Raw genomic sequence first — 25,058 nt, forward strand, 5'->3', positions numbered from 1 at the left:
CGTATAACGTTCAAACGAAAACACAATATTGCTGATGGACACTGGTTTACTTTTATTACAAGCAAAAAACTTTTACAAAACTATAGTTTCAGGACCATGCACAGAATCTTACTAATACGTGTCCCTCCCCTCCAAAATATTTCTACACCGTTCTTGGGAGCAGTTCCTATCATATGTAACATATATAAATGTGAAAATGATTATTTACAATAATTTGTAACACTGGATAAGCAGCTGTATGTGTAATATTTACAGTAGGTTTTATATATCATGACAAATTGGCAGGCCCACTGTAAGATGGTGGGTGTAACGAAGGATTCATTTGAGAGATTCTTCAATTTTGCTGAATGGGTTGATTTTTGTCAAGTCTTACATAAACGTATTTAAAATCACAGACAAAATCACAGTGAAAATAGTCAACAAGTTACATCTTAAATCTCAACAAGAACAAATCCAAAGCTACTCTAGCAATACCTGGGTGTGTGTGTCGTTTGGTAAAGCACAGCTCTACGAGGTCACTTTGTTGTACCCGCTGCCTTTGTTCGCATGTTTTAAAGTCGGTGTGATAAACCCTGGCCAGTGTTGCAGTTGCCTGTGGCAATTCTGCGCATTTTATTTTTTGACTTCTGCTAGGTCCTGGTGCTCCCAGGGCACTGGGTCGTTCACGTCAGTCAGCGAGTTTGTCTCACGCTCTTGCCAGAACTGCTCCACGTCTGGCAGGACGATGCCATCCTTGTTGGCTGGACTCTCAGCGTCTGTGCAGCTGTGCTCTACATCCTGGTCCGGCTTGGTCTCCTCTGCTGGGCCAGACTTGTGGGGAAGTGGTTGTCCTCCAGCGGTTTCGGGTCTGGGACAGGGGCACTTCTGAGCCGTAGGTGTGTGTGGCCCCTGCTTGGGCTTGGGCGGGTGTTTTCGGAGAGTCAGTCTTCGCCACAGTCCTTTATAGCTCTCACGGAACTCCTCGGACAGCGAGAGGACAATCATCGGGTTAATCAGGCAGATGGAAAACATCAGCAGCTGGGAGGAGAGCGTGAAGACAAGGGGCGGCGATGGGGCCTTGGTTTCCATAACGTGGTGCCTCCACACCCAGGACACCCACTGTGGCAGCCACATAGTTGCTGTGGTGACTGTCAGGCTGAAGAGCATGAGTGTCAGTTTCCTGGAGCGTATTTGTGTCCTGAGGTTCTGGGTCTTGCTACCACGCCGCTGACACCTGCCATACGCCCTCCAGAAGTAGAGCAGGGCAAAGCTGATGGGGGCACAAAAGGTGACCAGGGGGTACGCCTTGATGTACACAGACATGAACCTGTGAGTGTTGGGTGGCATGACTTGGATGCAGACCATTCTGTCGCCATCTTTCTGAAGCACTGCAAATAGCCACTGGGGGACTGCAATCACGCAAGCCAACAGCCAGGAGAAGGACAAGATGACCAGCACGGTTTTGTAGTGGATGCTCACCTGCTTCATGGGGTTGCTCACGTACTTGTAGCAGGCTTTAGCCATGATGGCGATAGTGAAGCTCTTAGTTGCCATGCAGGAGTGCAGGAACCAATCGCAAGTCTTGCACACGAACCATCCCAGCGTCCAGCTAGCTCGCGAGAATGCGGCAGCCTTGAAGGGGACTGTAAAAGCCAGCACCAGACCATCGGCAAACATGAGGTTGAGAATGAGGGAGTTGATCAGAGACAGTTTACCCTTATGGGCATTAGTGAGGAGCACCCCCATAGCCGTGAGGTTTCCAGCAAAACCCAGGACACAGATGATCCCAAGAATAACTGGAATGAGCATTTTGAGTTCCCGGGAGTTCAGTCGTTGATAAGAATCCCACTCGGTAAACGACTCTGTGTCAGTGGTGCTGTTATCATTACTTGAGTTAAGATTTTGCAGTTTATCCATTCTGTATCAGCTGCAGATCCAATATACTTCAAATGAACGAAAGAAAAAAAGACGGTGATTATTATTTCAAAGTTAGAATCTTACGATTAATTGTGGTATTTAGTTAAGCGACTCGCAGCCCCGCTCCTCGGCGATGGGTCTATCGTGCGGGATGATGCTGCGGGCTCTAGATGCGCATTTATAAAGGTACAGTTTGATTGACAGTTGCTTCTCCAGCTGACTTTAAGTGTTTCCTTTGCCTGTTGCGGTAGCCACATGGGGCCAATTAATATAATCATTAGCAAAACCTTAGAGAAAAAAACAATAACCCCTACTATAATTAACGTTTCCTTCTAATAAAACTCCTGGTCTCAGAAACTACTTATATTCTTCTAAATGTTTTATTTGAAGTGAGTTCAAATTGAATTAAAACTCAAGATTCGGCTATATTTTATTAGATTTACATAGAAATGGTGATGATTTATTTCTACTGAAAAATTTAATCAACGGTAGGTTGCCTATAATTTCAATACTTTTCCTATTTCCCGAGGTTTCCAAGCTTTTTAGAGCTATAATTTTAGCTTTTTAATAAAGCATTTTGATTTATTATTATGCAATAAGACTGCAGTTTAACAGGCGACATTTGTAATATATTACTGTTGCTATCACGTACGTCACCGTCATGTTTGAACTTAAATTTTATTTTCGTAATACTGAGAATCTCTTTTTTACACGTTCGTAGTAATATAGGCATACATTTATATACACTTTCTTAACAATGAGGATTCCTTGCCAATGAATACTTATGCTCATAGTCGTTTTGTATACGGATAGCCTACGTATTCTAGTCTGATTCTACACTCCTAACACCGACGCTAATTCAATAAAATGAACACTTGGAGGCGATGTTGCTTCAATGTAGTATCTCCGTTTGGCGGATTCCTGCTTGTATTAATGTGGCTTTCGTAAGCAGATATGTTATATCTGTTTAAAACGTCGGCTTTCTTGACGGCAGAAGCATGAGAGAAGTCCGAATAAATTTCACCGTAAGTACTGGGTTGGGGGGTGGAATGCTGTATCCGTAGTTCACTAATTATGATTCGAGAGGATCTTTAAAACTGAGTAGTTTCTCTGCTCAAAGTATGAAACTTTAACGGAGTCTTGTGTAAAAAAAAGAATAGCCAGTAATTCCTAACCGCAAGGCGAAGATTTCCAGCCTGGCACCTCACTTTGGGTGTTTAATCCGTACTTGAAACCACAAGAAATAGTGGGTTTGGCGAATTGCGTTTTTCACCTTGATCTAAAATGTGCTCAGCAACACGACTGGGCTGGAAGGCGCCCTTTTCCCTCATTTGCATTTTACCTCCTCCCTACGTATCTTATTTAGCGGCTACTCTTTACCGATCAGTCCTAGTGGAGCTAATTATGACACAAATGAGATGAGAGAACGCGGACGCTGCAGTCAGCGCGCGGCGAAACGGCGTGCAGCATACGGAGCGGGAGGCTAGCGGCGCGCGGCGAAGGGGCGCGTGCAGCATACGGAGAGGGAGGCTGACGGCGTGCAGGCTAATGAACCCGCGCTTTCTCCTCTGCATTACATGCATAATGGAAAATGTTTCATTTGAGTAGCTGACATCAAAATTAAGACGTAATTGCACTTGTGAGACGGATTACCCAGTTCAAATTACATCGAGGGATATAAATGAAACGTCAAGTATGCTTATCGGAGCACTTTGTACACGTTTTGAGTCTTGCTTACTAAGTGGATGCTACACACGTCGCTGGTTATCGGACAGCTTGGTCAACCAGATCGTGATCACTATACCTGACGAATTACCGTCTTCTTCACCGGCGGTATTCACGGCATCATGAATCACAAATATTGGTATTTCACAAATTTCATGCACGTATTAATCTTTCTGATTGATATAGTTGAACCGTTGCATTAGCACTGATTTTTGGTAAGCGGTGTAGCTAAGATTGAAATCTTTAAAAACAGGATTGTTTTTAAACGGCTCAGCGCAACAGATGAGAACATTTGAAATATCGTTTCATGCGATTCCTTAGCATTACGATAGGATGTAATTAGAAGGTAAGTTTATAAACGTGCCTGTGTCCTGTTAGTTATGCATATAGTTAAAAAAAAACTCACCGAATACAGCGTCTGTAGTTTATTCTTGTATTTTAATAACTCTATCGTGGATACCAGTTAGTAACGAAGCCGACCCAAGGCAACGCAAGACGCATGCATGTGCACGGACACAATCATGAACTATGTTCAATACGTAGATAACAATTTACCTACCTGCATGCCCTTAAGTTGCGGGAAGTAACCCGCACAATACAAGGGGAACACGCACCCACATGCGCACGCATGCAAAGTCCAGGTTGCTTTGTGTTTTACTTCAATGAATACTAAAGAGCATATGTTTATGGGGACTCTCGTTTCTGTGGGCATGACCCTATTCCCATAACCAAGCAAGACTATTGCCATTTTTCGGTTTTTGATTTCATTCACATTTTATATATATATATATATATATATATATATATGTGAGTTGTGCTTGTGACGACCGAATAATATCCCCCCACAAGGTAAAAAGTTAGAGGCTTATATCACATTGTGGGGACATCTGGTCCCCACAATGTAATAATTACAAACACACATACATATGCATGCACAAAAAGCATCAGCCCCAGAGATGTGAGACTGCCATGCCACCTCTGAGTTATTTTTGCAAATTTACCGGATCTTTGAAGTCAGTTGGCGTTAACACCCGCTTCTACATGGGATGCAGCAGTGAGCAATACCCTTTTCACCTGATAGACTTACTGGGCTTTTGGTTATAGCTGTTTAACTAGGATGGTAAAATGCACTAGTGAAGGGGATGAGGCTTCTAAGGATATGGTTGATGGGATTACCACGTGCTTTCAGTAACTACCTGCTCTAATCCAAAAGGAACCCATAGGAATGCTGTCCTAGGCTGGTCTCCCAGCCTTGATCACACCAGCAGTGGGCTTCTGAGCCTTATTTTTGCCATAAACATGAAAGACTAATCCTGATGTCCACTGGAGTGTGTGGGAAGTGCAGCGTTGCTTAAAAAATATTCACTGTAATTCATAACGAGTCTGCGAACAATGAAGACTGCCCGATATATGAAGCGTAAGAAATATCTACACCTATATCTTATTTTTGAATCTTGAGTTTTATTTGTGCAAATACATTCACCCTCCCCGAAATTGCAATGCAGAGCTAATAATCATATCCCAGCATGGCCAGAATTCAATCAACGGCCCAAGTAATTAGTCACAGCAAGCTTTTCTGGGATCATGTTTTGGAACCATTGTTATAACAGTGCATCCATCTAAGTATCCGTCATCTTTCTATCCATTTACCCAGATGTTGGTCATATTGTGAGATGTTTAAATGCGTTTGATGTGTATCTTAATTAGGGCACTTGAGATCATCGTAGGTTACCATCCTGCTGTGTCTGCATGAAGACTTTGATGTTTTAGTGATTATGCCTGCTAGCATTCCACGTGTCCAAAGACTGACTAAACTGAAATGTCATATGTAGAGTACTATCATCAAACTGTTTTAGTTCTATGAAAATACACATTGATGTTTTGCAGCAAAATAGGTATTGACTGTTGATAGCGTCAAACTGATCATTTTATGGCAATATAGTTTTGGATTTAATATAAAGTATCATTGTCATCAAATAAGGCAGAGGAGCAGATTACCTACAAGGAAGGCTTGAGGATACCAGCCAAAAGCTAGCCTGACGACGTGCATGAGAAAATAAATATGTATCCTAGTTGGACATCCCCCCCCCCATAATATTAAAAAAGGACACGGGAGGCTTCATGAGCGTTCCAGCTTGCTTTGTGTTTTACTTCAATGAATACTAGAGAGCATAAAGATTGCATGACAATTAAATACATTTAAATACATTCTGAGCTATAAAACTTTTTCATTAAGAAGTTTACAACTTAAATAGTTCAGAAGACATTACTTATTAAAGGAATTGTACCTAAAGTTCCCTGATATCATAGAACCTTTGTCACTGGTTAGGCTACATCATACCGCCATTACTCTCATGTCATGGGAGGATCTACTGGTCCAGTTGTGTCTCTCTATTTCTTGGACCATGAAATCTCAAGTACGTAACCAAGCCCAGCACTGCATTGTGTTCGGCTGTGGTAGTCCTTTGAGCAGAATTGGAAAGTATGATGGTTGGGAAAGAGGAACCAGAAAGGGACATATGTAGTGGTTTTCGTAATACCCTAGTACAGCACACAACCTCCCCCTGGGCAGAGACAGGGACTTGGATAGAGGAAGACTGAGAGCTCGAGAAGAGACAGGGGCACTACGAGGAAAACGGGAGAAGGGTCAACCACCTCTGTCAGAACTCACTTGATGAAGCAGCTCCAGGTGCTTCTGTTTGCTAGACATTTCCAAGAAAGAGCAGCATGGCCAGCTTCACTGTGGAATGAGCTGCGCTCTGCACAGAGTCTTGCGAGTAAGAGCCCTCAAGCAGTCACTGACACGACACAGGGAGCTCGCCTGACGTAGCATCAGACCGAAAGCTCAAACTTGTGAATTTATGAACAGAGTGAGGAACACAGGCAGAATGTTAAAAGAAGTGACAGAGATAATTGTCTCAATAATCTTGGTACCATCAGTTTTCTTCTTGACAGGCTCAAAGGCTTTTCTGAATTTTTAATTAGAATTTAATTAGAATTTATTTGCACAATGACTTTTGTGCAGAATACAGCATTGAAGTACAACTGTATTAAATGTACTAAAGGATGTATCACAAACATTTAGCTTGTACTTAAGAGAATTTTAAAATTAGCCTTTTTGCCATTTACAGTTTTAAAAAACATTCATTCCTAATCACTCAGGCATGTAAAAATGCAGAGTTTCCACAATCATCCAATTCTTCAACATGTACCAAATGGCATCCAAAAGAGGCACCACTTTCTCCCCCATGTAAGCCCACACCACCCTGCATTTGTCCTTGACGGTTCTACATGGTCCATGACATGGATTACTGAGGCTGTTTCTCTACCATTATATGATCAAATACCAGAGCAAGGCACAACAGCTTCTTCATTCCAATACTGAACAAAATGGAAGTAAAATGAAAACGCACTTGGACGAATTAATGTGTGGCTGCTCAGAGGCACTCCAGTTTAAGAATGTGGACAAGGGAGCAGGAGGAAGTGCAGGGCAATCATCTGGGAAGGGAACCAATCAGAAACGTGTGTTGTTCCATAATTCTCCATTTTCTCTGCACTTTACAAGCTGGCAACGTGCCGTCCGTCTTTCACGGGGGCGGACAGTCGTAGTGCCAGGTGGAATCCTTTGTGAGAAATCAGGCTGGTTGCGGAAACGAGAGACACGTGGGATGCGACACTTTCCACCTTTAGGTTAGAATAGCATCATTTGGTATTTTTTCGCCAGCTGAAAAATGGGTAGCAGTCGCTCGTAAGTTCTGTCGGTTTCTTTGTCTCCCATCTGGTGGATGTCAGCTGGAGGTGGCTACATTTTCACTTTCTCTCTCTCTCTCTCTCTCTCTCCTTAACCACATTCCAGTCCTCGCTTAGTGGTGAAACACTGAATGCACCTTCCAGTACCAATATGAGTTTGAAATAAATAATAAGCTAATGAAAATACGGGGAGGGCATGGGTTTATGAAAGACACCTGTAGTTCATACCAGCCCAGCAGTGTCCATGATGCAACATTGGAGATATGAAAATTTTCTCTCTCTTGGCCTCTCTTCAAGGCATTTGTGTCGCAGTACTGTCTCCCTTCCTGGAATTATTCTGGAACAATCCTCTTACCATTGCTGTGCATAGCCAGCAGATCTGCAGCAACCAACTTTGAGGAAGGATGTTTTTAAAGATAAAGAAGCAAAATATGTCTTAAAGGGCCAAATGCCACGTTTTCAGGGAGCTTGGGCACAACAGCTAGTTGACCTTGTCCTGGAAAATGTAGAGGTTGTTGGTGGCGGCCACAGCAATGATGTTCTCGGAAGGGTGCCAGGCAGTGTGCAGTATCTTCTTGCTGAAGTCTAGACTGTCCACACTGATCTCATCCTTCCGTCGTTTACCCCCCACGCAAACCTTGCGTGGCTTCAAGATCGCCCGCGGTTTGCTGTTCTCCCGCGAGGCCTCCAGGGTCACGTCCCGTTTCGTATTGCGGTCGAACATTCGGAAGAAGTTGTTGTAGGAGCCTGTCATGATGACACTATAAGGGAATTATAAATAACAGCAAAAAGTCAAAGATTTAACGATAATCACCAGGATACGTCTACAGTTAATTCTAACGTCAGTGTGATAAATTGTATCAAACAATTCTACCAAAATGTATCACATTAAGATACTGAGAAACCTCCTTACTGACCTGTCAGATCCATTCCAGACACATTCAAATTTGTCAAAGATGCAGTCATTTTCGTACAGTGAGCAGAGCTTACTCCTCAAGTAGTCATGTACCTGGATAAAATAAAGCAGTGACTGAGGTTCTGTATTGTAGTGAATGTACATGGAAGCAGTCAACCTGAGAACAAGTAAATGGAAGCTGGTTTTGTCCATGATGATAAATGGCTCGAGACATATTCCCCAAGAGAACGGATTCTTATTTACTTCCCTGGCAATGGAGTGTGGATAGAAAGACAGACTTTTGACACAGTGCTTGGTTAACTCGGCTTGTCAATATATCAGCGCAAATTAGAAGGCTAACAGCCTAGTGAGATTCATCGATCACCAGCGTCATGCAGCTCACTCCTGCTAATAACTTCTCCTTGTGGCAGATGCCTGGCACCTGACCAGGCTAATGATGACACATTCGACGTGTGTCTAACCTTGTCTGACCTGCACATTGTGCTATAGAGACCAGACAGCTGGGCTGCCTCACAACAGGTGGCCCCACTCACGCTATCAGGATAGTCAGACACACAAGCGTCCTGAGGGGGGGATGATGGTCAGTTGCACTGTCACTGGCAAAATATTGGACAAGAGCAGCAGTGCTTGTCAATGGAGAATGATTTTTCTGGAGGGCATCTTTTTGCGTGTCATTATAGAGACCGAAAGAGCTATAATGAGGACATGTGTGAAAGGTACCTGGTAAGTCTCCAGGGGTTTGCTCTCCATGTTGAGGTCCCACACCTTCACTGTGAGGTAGTCGCGTGTCATCAGATATCGCCCACTGTGACTGAACTTGACATCCGAGATAGAGGAAATGATTTCAGAGAAGAAGGAGCGGTTGCTTGGATCCTCAGGTTCTTCAAAGACTGTTTTTTGGGGATAAAAAAATAAGTTGTTTACCCAATGATAAGAGAGTCAGATATTCTAGAAACGGTGATTTGTTAGGTAAATCAGCATGAGTATATTTTGGGGGATGATGTCAAGGAAAGTTTCACAGGGTCATCAGTAATGTAGAATTTACTCCTGCATGATGACAGGATTCACTTGATCCAGTGTGCAGAATTAGGTTTCTCTCTTAGGAATGTGACCTTAAAGATGCACAGGTGTACATGTCTGCCAGGATTCTCTCAATGCACAGCAGAGACTGCAATATAAACAATTAAAAAATACTGTCATACCCTGTGGCACTGGGCACTTGAACCACATGCCAGAGAGCACACAGGCTTCACAGTAGGGTGGTGTCAGAGAATCGAGGCCTGCCTGCCAGCGAGACGGCCTGCATCTCTCTCTGCTCCTTTATTCACCAGGCCCAGAGGGAAACATGTAATTAGGCCCTAGGAGAAGCCCAGGGATTCCACGACTCCACCGTGGGCCCCATTGTTGAGGAAGCCCTGCAGTGCCGTGTTCCAGGATGGAACAGAGATTGATTCACAAACCTTCCCTCATTTCAAGATTTACTAGTGGGGGTGAGAAGGGAAAAAACAATGCAACAAGCAGTATGATTCTGGCAAGCATGCCTCTGTAAGCAGCCTTGTCTTCAGACCATCTGACGGAACATTCAGCACTTTGCTTTTGCACCAAATGTAGAACAGCCTTGGTTTGACATGTCCATATTTCTGAAGCGTGCTTTTTTTTCTACCAACCCTAGGAAAAGCTTGCCTATGTACAGCTGCGCAGGGCAGATGGCTTTTCTGCAGATTTAGAACCAAAATGCATCGTAAGCACATACAATTCTGTGATCCAAGCAAAATTAGCAAGTGTTCATGCCAAATGCGCATCTTTTTAAATATTTTGTAATTTTATGGTTTTGGGGAGATATTTTATTTTATTATTGAGTCGGCAATGTGCGGGTGACAAGATGTTAACGCAGACTCCCCAGTGTCACTTACACTTGGAGTGGTTGTCACATAACGCAGCTGCCCGCATGTCACAGAGCCGAATGGACCCCTTGCTGCTGCTGTAGACAAAGGTGTTGCACTGGTTTGGGTGGAACTCGGCAGCCGTGATGACCTCCGTCAACTCCTCCATGTTGGCGGGCTTGATGTCTACAATGTCTGGAAGAGCAGCAGCTCAGGAAATAAAGCATCAAATATGACAGACCTCCAGCTATATATGCCCAGAGATTCAGGCGAAGACTCCAAGGTAGGACATTTTTAAAAGAAGCAGCGCAGTGCTTGTCTAGAGCAATCTGCTTCTGCCTGCATACAAAGCTAAGGGATGCCGTTTTGCAAAATGACAGGCTTCGTATATTCAAAAAACTCAATGTGGCTGATGGGTGGAATGGTGGCTCAAAGGCCAAGAACCATTGTGTCCCATCTCCAGCGTTGGGGGATTGAATCCCACCTCTGCTCTCTGTGTGTGAATTTCCTCACACAGTCTGACATTGTGCAGTTTGGTTATTTAGTGATTCTAAATTGCATGTGGTATGTAAACATGCTTTGAAATTGCATAACCCTGCCTTTTGGCTTGTGTTACCTGGATAGGTTCCATGTGACCCTGACCAGGATAAGTGGTTTGAAGATGGAGAGAGAGAGCTGATTTACGGCTGGAACATTTAAGTAAATTAGATGTTCAATGTTTGCTAATGGCACTTACTGCTCAATGATGTATTGAACTGTCGATGAAGGTATTAGCCTGTCAAATGCATTTAAAGTATCAATCAATCGCAGTCAATGGAAATGTTTGCAGGCGTCATATGTCCTTTACACTGAAGTCCTGCTCAAGCTCTTGTTCAACATATCAATAGACTCATTACGAAAAGCAATGATCCAAAAGATACTGAAGCTCTTGTTGGTGATCTCCAAGTTCCAGAGGTTTATTCTCAGGTCATCCGTGGACATGAACGTTTCGTAGTCACTGTTGACGGAGATTGAGTTGATGTGATATGTATGGGCATTGGAGAAGATCCGTCTGGCCGTAGCCTCCACCATGAGGTCCATGGGCCGCAGAACTGGAACCTGAGTGAAGGCAGCAATGAAAATGATAAGACACTCCATTGTCCACCAAATCCTCAATGCAACTAAAGCAGGAATGTATGTGAAAGGAGTCTAGGTCAAGTCTAAGGCAGTGTGAGGGTCTAATGGATGCTATCATGGTCACAGCAGGACTATCTCCAAATTGTGACACATCTGTATTTCCACACTAAAAAGGAGAGAATCGCCTAACATCCCCCTGTGCAGTCAACATTCCGCTTTAATAGCAGTGGGACGTGCTTCCAGCTGACGCAATGTTCTACTATAGATATTTTATTTCATCAGCATTTTATGGGCTGAAAGGTTGACCGTCTAAAAGATTTTCAAGAACCGTGTACTGATTGTCAAGGATTTCATGACACAATCTCTTTCAAGTTAGTACAATTTACTGCAGAACTATCTGCCGCGACGTCGTTTGTATACAGAGCACCACGCCTGTCTGAATTTTTTCAAGCTGGAGTCAAATGAGCCGGACAAAAAAGGGCCACAAAGGCAGCAAGCAGCCATCTGCAGGGGGCAGCCATGCCCAGTAATGACGGCCTTCTGCATGAAGCACTACTGAAAAGCTCTCCTGCCGTTTGAAAGCATTCGAGCACCGGCTTCCTTCAGCCCTCCCCACACCCCCCCACCCTCAGCAGACAAAGCAGGGCAAAAAAAAAAAAAGGCGTCCAACAAATTGACCGTTTCATTTCCGTAGTGGGGAACGGTCTCCCGCGTAGGTCATCAAAGGCTCTGCTGTGCCCCCCCCCCCCCCCCCCCCAGTATGGCACGTTCCAGACAGAGGGCAGCAGGGACTCCTGCTGATTCAGCCTGTGCATCAGCTCTGACTCCTATAAACTCTTTATTTATTTATACACCAATGGTAATAAACTATGTGTAGACTGACCCAATATCTCACTCATCTGCCAGGAACATAAATTATTAAATATAATTTTCCAATTTGAATAACTTTGATAAGAATAACCATCTTCATTGCACTATTGTGATACTAAATGTAACCGTTCTTATTATAAAGGAATGATGTGAACATTTTTTTTCTTTTGACTTAAAATGTCAAAGTAGAATCTCCTTTAATACTATAGATTGTAATTAAGTGGTTTGTGTACTTTACCTACAAATTTGACAGCATATTATTGTATTTATACATAATTTATGAATACTGTATGAAAAAGCCCATCAGAAAATTATATGCATGTAACTTGATTATACTGTTCATTTAAATAGTATTTAATCATACATTTGAAAACAAACCAAAAGCTCTGAGCTTTAAAAATGTACAATTTAAGTGGATTTTTTGCCTCTTTGCTGTACGCTGACCTTGTGTTTCAAAATCACTATATACAGCATATTCTTTTATTTAGTGATAAGTATAATATGAGCAGGATATTATTACGAATGATTGACAGGTTCCTTTATTGATTTCAATCCTGGCAGTGTGACCACTAAGACCTAACCACCCTTCTGCGTCAGTGCAGCTCTTCTCAGCAGGTCATTAGCTGCCGCCACATGTTTATGTGTAAATAGAATGAATCATACGAGTTGTATCCTACGCTAAGTGCAGCGATGCCTGTAGGTGGAGCAGCGAGTCGCGCTTCCTCCAGTCTGACATTGCCATGTGTGCCCTTAACACCCTGCCGCCTCACATTTCAGAATAATTCATGACACAGGCTCGAAGGCGACAGCTCCTGAAGGAGGCGTCTAACAGGCTACAGACTAAACAGGAGCATCCTCACTGCTGCTGGCCCCGAGCCCTGGGCCCCTTCCCCTCATACGACTCGCAATCGGGAGAGGGTCTCCTGCCCCCCCACTCCTCCCCACTGAGGCAGGACAGAAAAGCTTATTAAGAAGCGGTTATGGCTGCAGGCAGTCAGCAGGGCCCATCCTCCACCTCCCACACGTGATACCGCCCCCCCCCCAAAACTACGTGGCCATGCAGCCATATGGAGGCACAAGTAAGCTCTCCGTCAGGGTGTGTATCACTGACTGAATATGAGTTCAGCAGGATGGAAAATCCTCCCTGCAACTAGAATGAGATTCATGCACCAGGATACAGGCAGGCACGTCTGGGCTAACAAGCCCTAAGCTTCATGAAGCCCCAGGAAGCTGCTGAAGCTTCGCGCCTGAAGATGAAGATGGCAGATGCAGGCTTAGCAGCAGGTCAGGCGACTGAGAGACAGTATGAAGAAAATCAGGTTCTTGGTACTGAGGGTGAAGTACTAGGAGGATATCTGGGAACTCCAGTGATTATACTGTGGACTGTGGGTCATTTCTGTTCTCTACCAGAATGTTCTGTCCACATCCATACCTGTTCTGCTTTAGCAACAACCCACCTAGGTGATGAACCAGTTAGAGGTTTCATGGTAAACCACAGTAAGATTCCCAAGGGTTAGTGTTACCATTTCAATTTTAAATTATTAAAACTGTAGTGATTACCATGCTTTGAAAAATCTCACGTTAAATACCATCCAGCATCAACCAATGTTAGCGTCAGTCTCCCGGACACAGGTGCGCAGGCGGAAAGTGCAACATGATACATAATATAAAACTGGTTTCAGTTGTGCAGTGGTTTTTGAACATTTTCGGCATATTTTAACAATACTGTGCTAATACTGATAACCATGATCATTATGGTGACTATAATTGTGATATAAAATTTTCATACCATTTCTTCTTCACACCAAGTTGTGCAAATGTGCCAATCAGGCGTCGGCTACCTGCTATGAGCAATTTCATTGGTCACTGCATAAGAATGTAATGTCATACATGTAATTTCATTTTGGGGCTTGGGATGCTGTGATGTGATTGGAAGGTTGCCAGTTCAGATCCTAGGGTCAGAAGATTAATTTCACCATTAGGCCCCTTAACCCCCAATTGCTCCTGGGATTATCTGATCCTACATTGTCAAAAAAATGTATGTTGCTTTGGATTAAAGTGTCAACCAAAAAAAAATCAAAAATTGAGATTTTATTAAACTATACGCCGATTTTTTTTCAGTTTTTTTTCCAAAGACCAATCAGGGAACAGGAGTAATTAAGGTCATTTAGGTCTCATCTGAGTATGTTGATCTTCCTAGGAACCATGGCATAGAATTCAGCGCAAAACAGTATTTCCCTTAACGACCAGAGTGCATTCATTTTGATGTCTTTGCTCCTAGAATTCCACCTGTCTACTTCTAATCAATTTTTCAACACTAATGTTGTGTTCGGGTCAATTTGGACATGGTGTGAAAAATTGCAGGGGCTTGAAAGGCAAGGCGGAGAGATAAATACAGGCCTACTGTTGCTCTAGTCAATATATCGATTGTTTTCCTTTCTGCTCTCACTCCAATGAATCATATGTTGTGTTGCTATAATTTAAAAATCCTGGGTGCTCTTTTGGGTTAGTTAAAATATCACTGATTCATCAGCCTCATTTTGTTTCCCAAGAGATGCAATATCCCAAAATGAAGCACTGATTTAAGAAGCACTTTTTAAGAAACGGTGCAATGGTCTTTTCTTATGTTCATTTAAATGATCAGGTACGTATCCTACTTGATGCTAGACATCACGGCAGATATTATTCTGTTTGCAATGGTATCTCAGTGTCAATAAAGAGGCTTTTTTGAATGCCGAAGTGCATCTGAAAGGTCCTTAAAGAGAGCAGTACAGCCTGCATGATGCAGACACTGCTCTATCCATCATGGCTAACCATGGTTCTATAAACAAAAAACCCCCTTTTTCACCAATACAGTGCCTGACTTCTCCTTGATCAACGCTGGAACCTAGTAGCTTGTAGAGTGCAGAAAAATGACGAACGCTGCTCAAGCCTTCTACAGTGCTGACCTCTGGTTTCTCTGGTTGGCTGTGGCAGATGGGCAACCTGCAGATAAAACCGTCTCTGTACGGCACCCCATCAGCATGAGCTTCTGACCCAACCGCCTATGGCCCTCTGAGACCGGATCTGTAACTCGGAGACCACTGTCCCCCCGGCTTTAATCGTACGATACATCACAGTCTCACGTTTAATCTCTACGGCCCTCTGGGAATTTGGAGGATTAGCCTGTGATTATACGATCCTGTGAGCACGGCCTGCTCCAGATGCCTCTGGCCGCCAGGCACACGCCGGGTCGTACCGATTGCTCTGCAGGCTGTTCGGCATGCCTGCTCCAAAGAAATAGGCCGACTGACCCACAGATTCAAAAGGGAAACAAAGGGAGAGTAAGCATATGTCCTATCCGGCCCTCCACCGGGTTTGTTTTTGTAGAACAGACCCAAATTAAAGAAGGTATGGATTTTTTTTAGCTCTTTAACTGGCACCAAAAAGCAGATACATTCAAAAGAGATTTAAAACCAAAAAAGTTTGATTTAAAAGCAATTCTAGATGAACGTGTAATTTGAACAGAGACAGAAACCTGGCTGCCTATTAATATCTAATGCTTGATTCGTAGTGTTTAAATATAACGGTACTACTGGTCACTCCTTAACTGCAGGCAATCTTACTAAACATATCATTGCAGAAGTACAAATGCTACATCCAGTAACAACACCTATATTATTATGATCTAGGTTATTGGTTGATTACATATTAAATAGTGGCAGCAATTCTCTTGTGTCTCTCCTTTTGTATTCTGATGGTTAGCAAACATGCTGACACTATGAGTCTCTCCTTTTGTGTTCCAATGGTTAGCAAACATTCCAGGAGTATGTCTCCCATTTTGTTTTCTGATGGTTAGCAAACATGCTGAGAAAATGAGTCTCTCCTTTTGTGTTCCAATGGTTAGCAAACATGCTGAGAGTATGTCAGGATCAGCACCTGTCTGACCCCATCCTTTGTGTCCTTTCCCCCTCTCTATCATACAGTCCATCTCTGTACTATGTGTTCACCCATGTTTAGCCAGCAGGTGCGGCTGGCTATCCTGTTCCCTCCTCTGTCTTACTCATAAGTCCCTAGTGTTTTCCCTTGTTCTGCAGACTGTTCCATAGCCCATTGAGCTAAGTGTGTAGCTCAGAAGCTGAGAGGTTTCTGGTCATGGGTTCCAGGCCCACCTCCACAAACTCTTTTTGTTTTGTGTTCCCTAGTGTTTGTTATTAGTTACCTTTATTTCTCTTTTAGTTTGGGTCTGCTTGTACTTTTGTTCTGTGTTTATTATCCTAGTGGTGAAACCGTAGTGTGTGGTTAATGTTTCCTAATCGCCGTGTTTGTTAAGGTTCCCTAGTTTGGTTCTCATTTACCGTAAATTACTTCACCTGCTGCTCGTTGTTCTGTGTCTCTGCTGATTGGTTGTCTGGCTTCATATGCCACACCTGTCGCCTTGTTTGCCTGGTTGCCTGTTTATATTTAAGTGCCTGCCTGGATTCCTTTCCTTAGTCAGCCATTGTGCTTTGTTGCTGTGTGTTATGCTGAGAGTATGTCTCGACTTTTGTGGTCTCCTGGTTAGCGAACATACAAAGTATGAGTCTCCTTTTGTTCTAATGGTTAGCAGACGCACAGGGAGTATTAGTCTCTCCTTTTGTGTTCTTATATTTAGCAAACACTCTGAGAGTATGTGGAATCACTGAGTATAGGATACTTTACATGCCAGTCCCAGGGATTGTGGAAACGTTCTCAATGTGCAACAACTAACTGCAAATCCGACTATGATTTGCTTAAAGCACAATAATCATGTACATATTTTGACATACCTTAGTTCATTTCAACCCCAAATGACTCGAAACACTATCTGGTACCAGGGGGTCTAAGCAGTCGTTGTAAAGAAATGCTGACAGGTCAGAGTAGGGCTCCCTGTGGCCGCTTACCCGGAGTGTGGTGATGGTGGCCGGGTCTCGAATTCTGCCCTCCTCATCCTTCAGGTTGTACCCCTCAGGTCTCCTGTCCCTTTCACTGATCTTCCAGAGCTTCACAGTTTTATCTGCCCAGTGGAAACACACAGAGTCGTGCCTTAGTGAGGGCCAGCAAACTGCATACCGGGATGTACGCAGCAGTGTTATTGTAAGAGAATAAATGTGCCTCAGCATGAGAAACTGACAGTCACTTAGATCATTGTTTTTGGGAGGATTAGGGAGGTACAATCTCCTCAGTAAATGTAATTAAAGAGGTATTTTAGGAAAGGGTTATTCAGTAACCTGAAGATGGACTCACAGAATATGCTTGAATTGAATTCGGTGCAAGAGTTGTCATGACAGTGCCAGTTTAATACTCTGCACGGTTTGCATGGTAACATGAGTACACAGTCAATTATAAAATGTAAAGGCTATTGACCGGTTAATATTGCCTTATCCTCTGTGTATGTCAGAAGACGCCTTTTACTTGACGCGTGGATTGGCAGCGAGGCGCTCGACCTCCCAGGTTTGAGCAAACAGAATTCACCCTGCGGCCTGTACCGTTGGTGGAGAGCAGGAAGTAGGCCGCATTCTGCTGTGGCAGCCAGCGGATCTTGTTGATCTTCTCCTCGATCTCGAGACTCTTCAGGTAGTCGAACTCGGGCTCGTGACTCTGGAAGGTGCTGTAAACATTGTACTCCCCTCGTCTGTGTGGCTGGTTTTTACTCTGCGAGACCAGAGAAATAGCAGTTATGACAAAGCAGGATTATGCTGAGATTCATTGCAGTCTGTCCATAAAAATTTCGACACGTGATTAAAAGACGGATTGTCATCACCTCTCCCCAAAAACTCTCTGCGTCAGTTTTATAAGCCGATTGTCAGTGACAGCTGCACGACATTGTAATGGCGCTTTAGGTTGGTCATAGAGCAGGTAGTTCCTTTTGCTGACATTTTGGCAGGAGGATGACAGCCGGCCCTTGGGTTGTGATATCTCTATTGTGAAAATGGGGATTCCCTTCTGAAAATGGGGATTCCCTTCTGAGAGCAGCCAGATCAATGTGGAAAGAAACAAAGGAGGAGCTGAAGGGGATTGGAAAGCAGGTCCTTGTGCTTGTGGTGCCGTGTGAAGTGAAGAGAGACGTTGAGGACTCGTCTGTCTAGCCCTCCATTAACAGACAATGTGCTATGGGAGAGAGCGGTGAAGCACAGAAGAATGAATGCGGGACATGCTCTCTGTAACGCTCCTCACGACAGCGAGAAGATGACTTCCTGCCCTGTCTTTCCTAGCCAATAGAAACTTCATGCATTTGCTGGTAAAGCTTGTTTGTGTGGGCGTGTTTGTACAGAAGCTCCTCCCTTTTCGTATAAATTTCCACTGAAAGTTGAGTTTGGGTGTGGCTGCTGGCCACGTGTGAGTTTGGGTGTAAATGTAGCATTCAGATGTTTTAGCATCTCTACTTACTAGTGATGCACCGATAAGGAAATTTCTAGGTGATACCAACAGGCAATTATTTCAAAAACTGACGCCAAACCCAATGCTGATTGTTTGGGAGGTTCTGCTTTAATAAGTATAAAGGGACACTCCACCCAAATAAATAGAGAAATAAATAACTAATACTGTAACGGTAGGTTGGAATATTTTCAGGACTCAGTACAACAATTTGGTATCCCCTGGTCGCAGTTCTTCAGATATCTACAAATTTGCCATTTAATACTGGGGATTACTCCATTTCCCAAGATCGCAGAGTCGCTAGATAAAGTTTTAATGCGATACGGGGAAGGTGACAAGGCCTCGACGTGTTACTCCATGATGGTTGAGAACCTGGGTGAAGGGGGTATGTCATGGGGAAGAGATCTGAATGTGACACTGGATGATGAGGAGTGAGATGGAATTTGTAAGAACATTGCAGTTGCGAGGGATACGAAGGTACATCTTACACTTCATATAGATTCCTTAGCGTGTGTTTTCTTTTCAGTTGGCTGAGTTTTGTTTCGTTCGCCCAGTGCATGGATGGGAAACTTTTCTTATGTAGGCTGTCGACCAGCTTTGTTTGGTTTGTGGTGACAAGAATTTGTGGGGCTTTGGGGGGGCGGCGGCTGAGGCTGTATGTTTGATATTGCATTGTATTTTGGCAAGGAATAAAATAAAAATGCTAAAAATAAAAATTAAATAAATTACATTCCGAAAATATGAAGTGTTTATTTTTTGATAAGAAAACAACTCTGGCATATAGCAACAGACCCAGAGTATAATTTTTTATACCTCTATGCATCTTGTCATATTTATAACATTATCTGCTTTCAGTTACCATTACACATTTCAAATGAGTATTTATGTTACATAAATTAATAACGATGATAATAATGTGCCGTGAGATTAATGTAAACGGAGAATGCAGTATTTGCTCTGAGTTACACATTTGAAGTATTCTGTTACTTACAGAACGTAACTATAAAGTTGTGTTATAAATTGCTGAAAAGGCCTTAACTATAGGGAAATGCTGATCATCAAGTGTGATGAATTTTTCGAGTAATATCTTTTGATTTCACACTGTCTGAACTGAATTTTTTTGTTTGCTATCAAATGCTTGCATTATTGCCGACACGTTCTGCAGCCTACTTTAGTGGAACAGATTGTTTTTCAGAAATTGTTCACACTCTTTACTTAAGGTGAGCAATCAAATGTGTTGCGTTGAAAAATATCTTTGTATATCCTCCTTGTGAAATTTTAGCAGAGCAATGTTTCCCAAGTGCATTTCTAATGTCATTTTCTAATTTTCACTAACATTAAAATAATTCCACGCAGAAGACATTTTTCTGACTTTAGTACATGGGTCACCATTTTGAAGGGAATTATCGGCAGTAAATATTGGCTCATTTTAAACCATCGGCTGCTGGTCGATTTGTTGCCGTGTCGGCCAATGCCGATAGCTGGCCAGTTGTCGCTTACCTCCTGCTCTCTCTGGAACACCACCACTCGGCCCCCCTTGTCTCCAGTGGCCAGAAGCTCTCCCGTGGAGTTGAACTCAACGGTGGAGATGATGTCAGCTGCAAGACATCACATCATAGAGGATACTGGTCAGCCAAATTTCAGGCTTGCTTATCCACGACCTTCAATGTCATTAAAGAGTGTCATCAACAGCTCAGTATGGACACTTTAATGTGCAGGGGAAAGAGTGAAAGAGTAGAAGGCTATGATGAAGAAACAATCCTAACGAAAGCCCTTTGACAATTGTTTTGGTAGTGCATTACAATGACTTTCACACCCGAGAAAAGCTCATCTGGCACACGACTTGAGCGTCGTTATTTCAGAAGAGGAATAGACCAAAGACATGCTTCCCTCCCTGAAGACTGGGTTCTCCACCCCACAGCGGCATGCCGCCCTCCCCCTGCCTTTTGCCATCTCATTGATATGCTAATCCCTTTGACAATTCCCTCTGATTCTCTTCCAGAGATTTCCATTGCACGGCACCATAACTGCATGTCACGGAAAAATGCGGGGAGCATGAGAGACAGGTGTGACGCAAAGGGCACGGGTTCCACTCTCCAGGTCAAGAACTCCCAGGCCTGAGAGCTTCACATCTCAATCAGTGCTGGAACAATCCGTGCTCGGCTGGATTTCTGAGGCACAGGTACGACGTCTGCTATTCACATAAGAGGTGTGGTTGCTCATTATCTGTGACGAAGCTTATTGCTGATTTTCGATTCCGTCACAGAAACACCGACACTGCATTCTTTGGACACATTTGGCTTTTAATTACACTGTAGCATAAATAGCCATTATCACATTTAAACACAGGCAGAGGCTCTACAATGTACTGTATTGCCACTTTGTTTCTGTATATCCAGATCATAACTTCTGCTTAATTGCATATTTCAAATGCTTTACTCTAATGTTTGACTGTTGTAATTCGTACTGAGTATGTGATTGAATTTAAGTGAAATGTCCATTAACAATGGAGTTTGTAGTAATTTCCCAAAGATGCATTAACATAATCGTAGCGCTTTGTGGGATAGAGATTGGCCAGGGTTTTTCCTCACCCCCAGTTTCTGTGCGTATTTTGAAGCTTATCGATGGTATTGCTTCGTGCCAGTGATTTCCTTTGCCATTTCTGCCCGTCCCCCCGACACGGAGGTGAGCTCGTAGTGACACGGCTGGTTATAATTACCCCTGTCTCATTCCTGTCAATGGCCAAACCCAACATCAGCCTGAGTAAGGCATCCCATAAATATGACACCTCTACACCCACAGGCCGGCTGAATCTCCGCACCTCACACGCAGCAGGCAGGCTGCACAGGGACAGAAATACATTTTATCCTTGGCATTCACTGATCCAAATGCTGTCATTTTCTTTCCAAGAAAGCCTCACAACAACCATGGTACAAGAGGGGGCATTTAAGGATTCCCGGCACGTTTGTCCTGTAGAAGCATGCCCTCATATAACCTGTGTTGTGACTTAAACCACTTCATCACTACGCAATATGGAGAAGACAATTTGGGGTAATTTGACCACAATGAAGTCATCCTGAAGAGATCCTTAGTGTCTTATCATCCAGAGCATGGCAATGCATCACAAGCACCAGCCCTGTTTGCGAGGTCACCAAGTAGAGTCCCCCAAAAGCACATAAGCGTCATAAACCCACCAAATACGACGAATGCCTGTTCATGTTTCGATAGCAAAGCTTCACATTTAGCAGCAGGTGGACTGACTTCACATTTGCCAGCAAAGCTGCAGGAGATTTTCAGCAAAGTAGATTGGTAGCCTCTTATGGAATCGCAGAACCCAATCAATACCTATCTTTCAAGCACCGTCTTTTATCGCCTTCAAAGAGGTCCGTCCATCTCTCGATTTTAGGGCACACCGCGGTCTTTTCATAATCAATGTCCCCTACATCTTTGCTTCACAACGCACTCATATTGCATGACCGTGCCACGTGGAACACCGCAACGCTTCAAGGCCAGAACACAAGCTCTACAAACGATCTAATATGAGTCTACAGTGATGAACATGGGATGGAGGAGACAAACTGGAACGGCTCTTGAATAATTCCAGTTTTCAGAGTGCATTAGGGTGAAACAGACAGAGCGCTGGGGGCTTTGGGGGTGGCCGTTTTTCTTCCTCTTTCTTTTTTACCTGCAGTCCCTCTGTGCAATTAATGCGAGTTGCGATGAGAGTTTAAGGAGTGTTTCCATGGCAATCCCTTCTTCAGTCCAAGGAGCCATGCAAAGTGCTTTCTTATCACTGTTTGTACAGCACGCATCCTGCATGCCTCCTGACTTTCCCTCTCATTTCCAGACAGCTAATTGTGCCAGTGATCATTCAACAAGAGCTGCAGTGCGTCACAAACTGTTAACCATGTACAGTGATTAGTCAGCCACACATTGCCTGAATGGAAATAACTCAAGCTTGCACGTGCTAATGTTATCTTCTCCATTTATAAACAAATTTCTCTTCTGAAGTATTTACCAGGAGCTCCATAAGAGAGACAAGGCAAAACCTAATGAGAAAATACATAAGAATAGTGGAAAAATTGGAGGACTTCACCTTGTTGAAAATACTGGGTGTGTTTCCAAAGCATACAGCGCATGGTTACTTTCTTTTATTTAGCACAAAGGTCTGTCTTGTGTCTCTGTTGACAAGAACGGCTTTGGCACAGCACTGAGCAAACAGTGATAGCACCTGGCAAACAGTCAAACCGTGCTTCACACTGAGTGCCGTGTCATGGTGGGTCCTCTCGGTGTCTCGTCAGATGTCTCTCTTCTGCTCTGTCACAATGCCTTTTCCTCACAGACTCTGAAGACCCAGAGCTGCAGCCTCAGTCTTATAGAAAACTTCTTGTTTCCGAAACTTTCTGCTGTTTAGTCATGAACGGTACGGCTGAATGAGCCAAGGACTTTGAATTTTAGAGTCCGGTCTCCTCATCCCCCCCCCCCCCCCCCGATGATTTGGTAGAGCGTCGTTGTGCTGCTGGGCTGATCTAATTTGTGCTACCCGCTGTGACTCTACAAAGGCATTTTACTGTGATGTTCTGTAGTCTGAAGGGAACTGCACTCACCAGACGAGCTCTGCTAAAGGACAGAATGTCTGACACAGAGGGAGGGAGAACGACAATGTCTAAAGCATATTCAAATTTGTTACTGGAAGTAAATTATAAATTCTTTTTTTCCAAGGAAAAAAGCATCCTGACCTAATTAGGCCCCAGGAGTCTCTGTCTTTCCAGTGTTTTCCCTTAATTTTCAGCTACAAAGTGGAGGCTAAAACTAAATCATCTTTTGGGGTGAATTTGAAAACAGATTAATATTCCATATTCTGGCCTAGTGTAGGAGAGTCAGTCATGCCTTTAGTTGTAACAGATTAAAGACACATTTCTGTTGCTGTCCTACACGCCAGAAATATGTCCCACCACCATTTCCGTACCTGCTTTGGTTATTAAAGCCAGGTCATAAATTAGTCACCATTGTCCTCGGTTTAGAAACACTGCGAATCAGCCGCCATGTAATTTCACCCAAGGATCTGTGTCCTTTCTGCTGTGTAGCACAAGGTCTGCTGAAGAGCACTGGGGTCCTCCAGAGAATGTAATTCATCTTTAGCAAATTAATATTAATACATTTTCTGGTAAAGGGATTATGAAAATGGGAAGGAGTCATCAGCCATGTGAATCCAAAGTAAACCACTTAGGGGAGATTGTTATTTCAGAAGTTGCTCTTATTATTAACACATTAAACCGCTGTAGGCGGTTTTAATGAATGTCGCTGCTTTAATGAGTGAGCTTACTGCAGTACTGCTGTTTCTAGCTGCCCCTGGCCAGAAATCGGGGTCCCTTGCTGCCCCTGGCCAGAAATCGGGGTCCCTTGCTGCCCCTGGCCAGAGATTGGGGTCCTCAGCTGCCCCTGGCCAGAGATTGGGGTCCCTTGCCGCCCTTGACCAGAAATCGGGGTCCCTTGCCGCCCCTGGCCAGAAATCGGGGTCCCTTGCTGCCCCTGGCCAGAAATCGGGGTCCCTAGCTGCCCCTGGCCAGAGATTGGGGTCCCTAGCTGCCCCTGGCCAGAGATTGGGGTCCCTAGCTGCCCCTGGCCAGAGATTGGGGTCCTCAGCTGCCCCTGGCCAGAGATTGGGGTGACTGAAAGCACCCCCCCCCCCACAGCAACCGGGGTTAGGGTCTCTAGCAGAGAAACATTAGAGTTTTGGGGGATTGAAGATATCCTTGAGCTTTTTGAGGAGGAACATTTATCAGACCTTAGCAGAGTAGAGTACCAGCTTTACTGGGAATCTGGGTAAACAAAAGACAAACCGCAAAATGAAGCATAGATCCCCTCGTAATATTTGTGGAGCATTCGGCCGCAGCACCCTGGATTCCACAGGGGAAATGCCGCCTTTGTTTGGCGTAGACATCTTGAGAGGGGATTAACTTGCCCTCCCCCGCCAAATCTGTCTCTGAATCAGCTTATTGAAAAAGAGCGAGCTGTATTTGTAGGGGATTGGATGTCGGGCTAAGGGCGGCTCCACTGATCGCCTAACTCTGCTTTAGTAAATAAGCGAGGCAACCAAAACCACGGAAAGTCAACACATTTCTGGGGCGGTTTGGAATCGGCGGAGGTTAGAGGTCGGCCCAGCCATGTGACAGGGGAGCGGTCTGATAACAGAGATCTAGCTCATGTAATAAGGGGGAGATTCACTTTGGTAGCGGGGGATGAAGGTGGGTTATCACTCCTCCGTACACTGATAGCAGGCGTGGCTGTTAAAAATCCATGAGGATCCATGAGCATCTTGCAGACCCCTACTCGGCTGATGTGTGGTCGTCCGTCTATCACCGATAGCGACCCCTTCAAGCACCTGCCAGCATGGAGTGAGTGGGACAAATTCAAATGAGCAAGGGCATAACCTTGGGTTGAGTATTGGGGGGGTTGAGGTCTCCATCCATTTAAGGGGGTCCAGGAGGTTGTATTGGCTGGTTTTGATTATCCCACCCATAATT

General features: G+C 44.0%; 2 protein-coding genes across 4 annotated transcripts in view; both read right to left on the reverse strand.

The window, feature by feature from the left end:
* Positions 1–45: 45 nt before the first annotated feature.
* Positions 46–3,313, reverse strand: gpr151 (G protein-coupled receptor 151). The gene has a single exon (XM_049028135.1). The coding sequence runs from the start codon at positions 1,894–1,896 to the stop codon at positions 613–615; it is 1,284 nt and encodes a 427-aa protein (XP_048884092.1). The 5' UTR covers positions 1,897–3,313; the 3' UTR covers positions 46–612.
* A 2,430-nt stretch (positions 3,314–5,743) lies between these two features.
* The window catches only part of ppp2r2ba (protein phosphatase 2, regulatory subunit B, beta a), a 63,339-nt gene continuing 44,024 nt past the window's right edge, over positions 5,744–25,058 (reverse strand). For all 3 annotated transcript variants that reach the window (XM_049028132.1, XM_049028133.1, XM_049028131.1), the window contains 8 exons: positions 20,032–20,129; positions 17,643–17,808; positions 17,058–17,170; positions 11,091–11,268; positions 10,201–10,365; positions 9,004–9,177; positions 8,289–8,376; positions 5,744–8,132 (listed from right to left, as the gene is read on the reverse strand). In XM_049028132.1, the coding sequence (XP_048884089.1) occupies positions 7,853–8,132; positions 8,289–8,376; positions 9,004–9,177; positions 10,201–10,365; positions 11,091–11,268; positions 17,058–17,170; positions 17,643–17,808; positions 20,032–20,129 (1,262 nt within the window). In that variant the 3' untranslated portion in view covers positions 5,744–7,852. The remainder of the gene's footprint in view (positions 8,133–8,288; positions 8,377–9,003; positions 9,178–10,200; positions 10,366–11,090; positions 11,269–17,057; positions 17,171–17,642; positions 17,809–20,031; positions 20,130–25,058) is intronic.

This window comes from Brienomyrus brachyistius, chromosome 10 (assembly GCF_023856365.1).
Source record: "Brienomyrus brachyistius isolate T26 chromosome 10, BBRACH_0.4, whole genome shotgun sequence".
Lineage (NCBI taxonomy): Eukaryota > Metazoa > Chordata > Actinopteri > Osteoglossiformes > Mormyridae > Brienomyrus > Brienomyrus brachyistius.

Coding starts and splice junctions, on each gene's coding strand:
- gpr151 (XM_049028135.1), bottom strand. CDS start 1,896: ATGGATAAACTGCAAAATCTTAACTCAAGTAATGATAACAGCACCACT.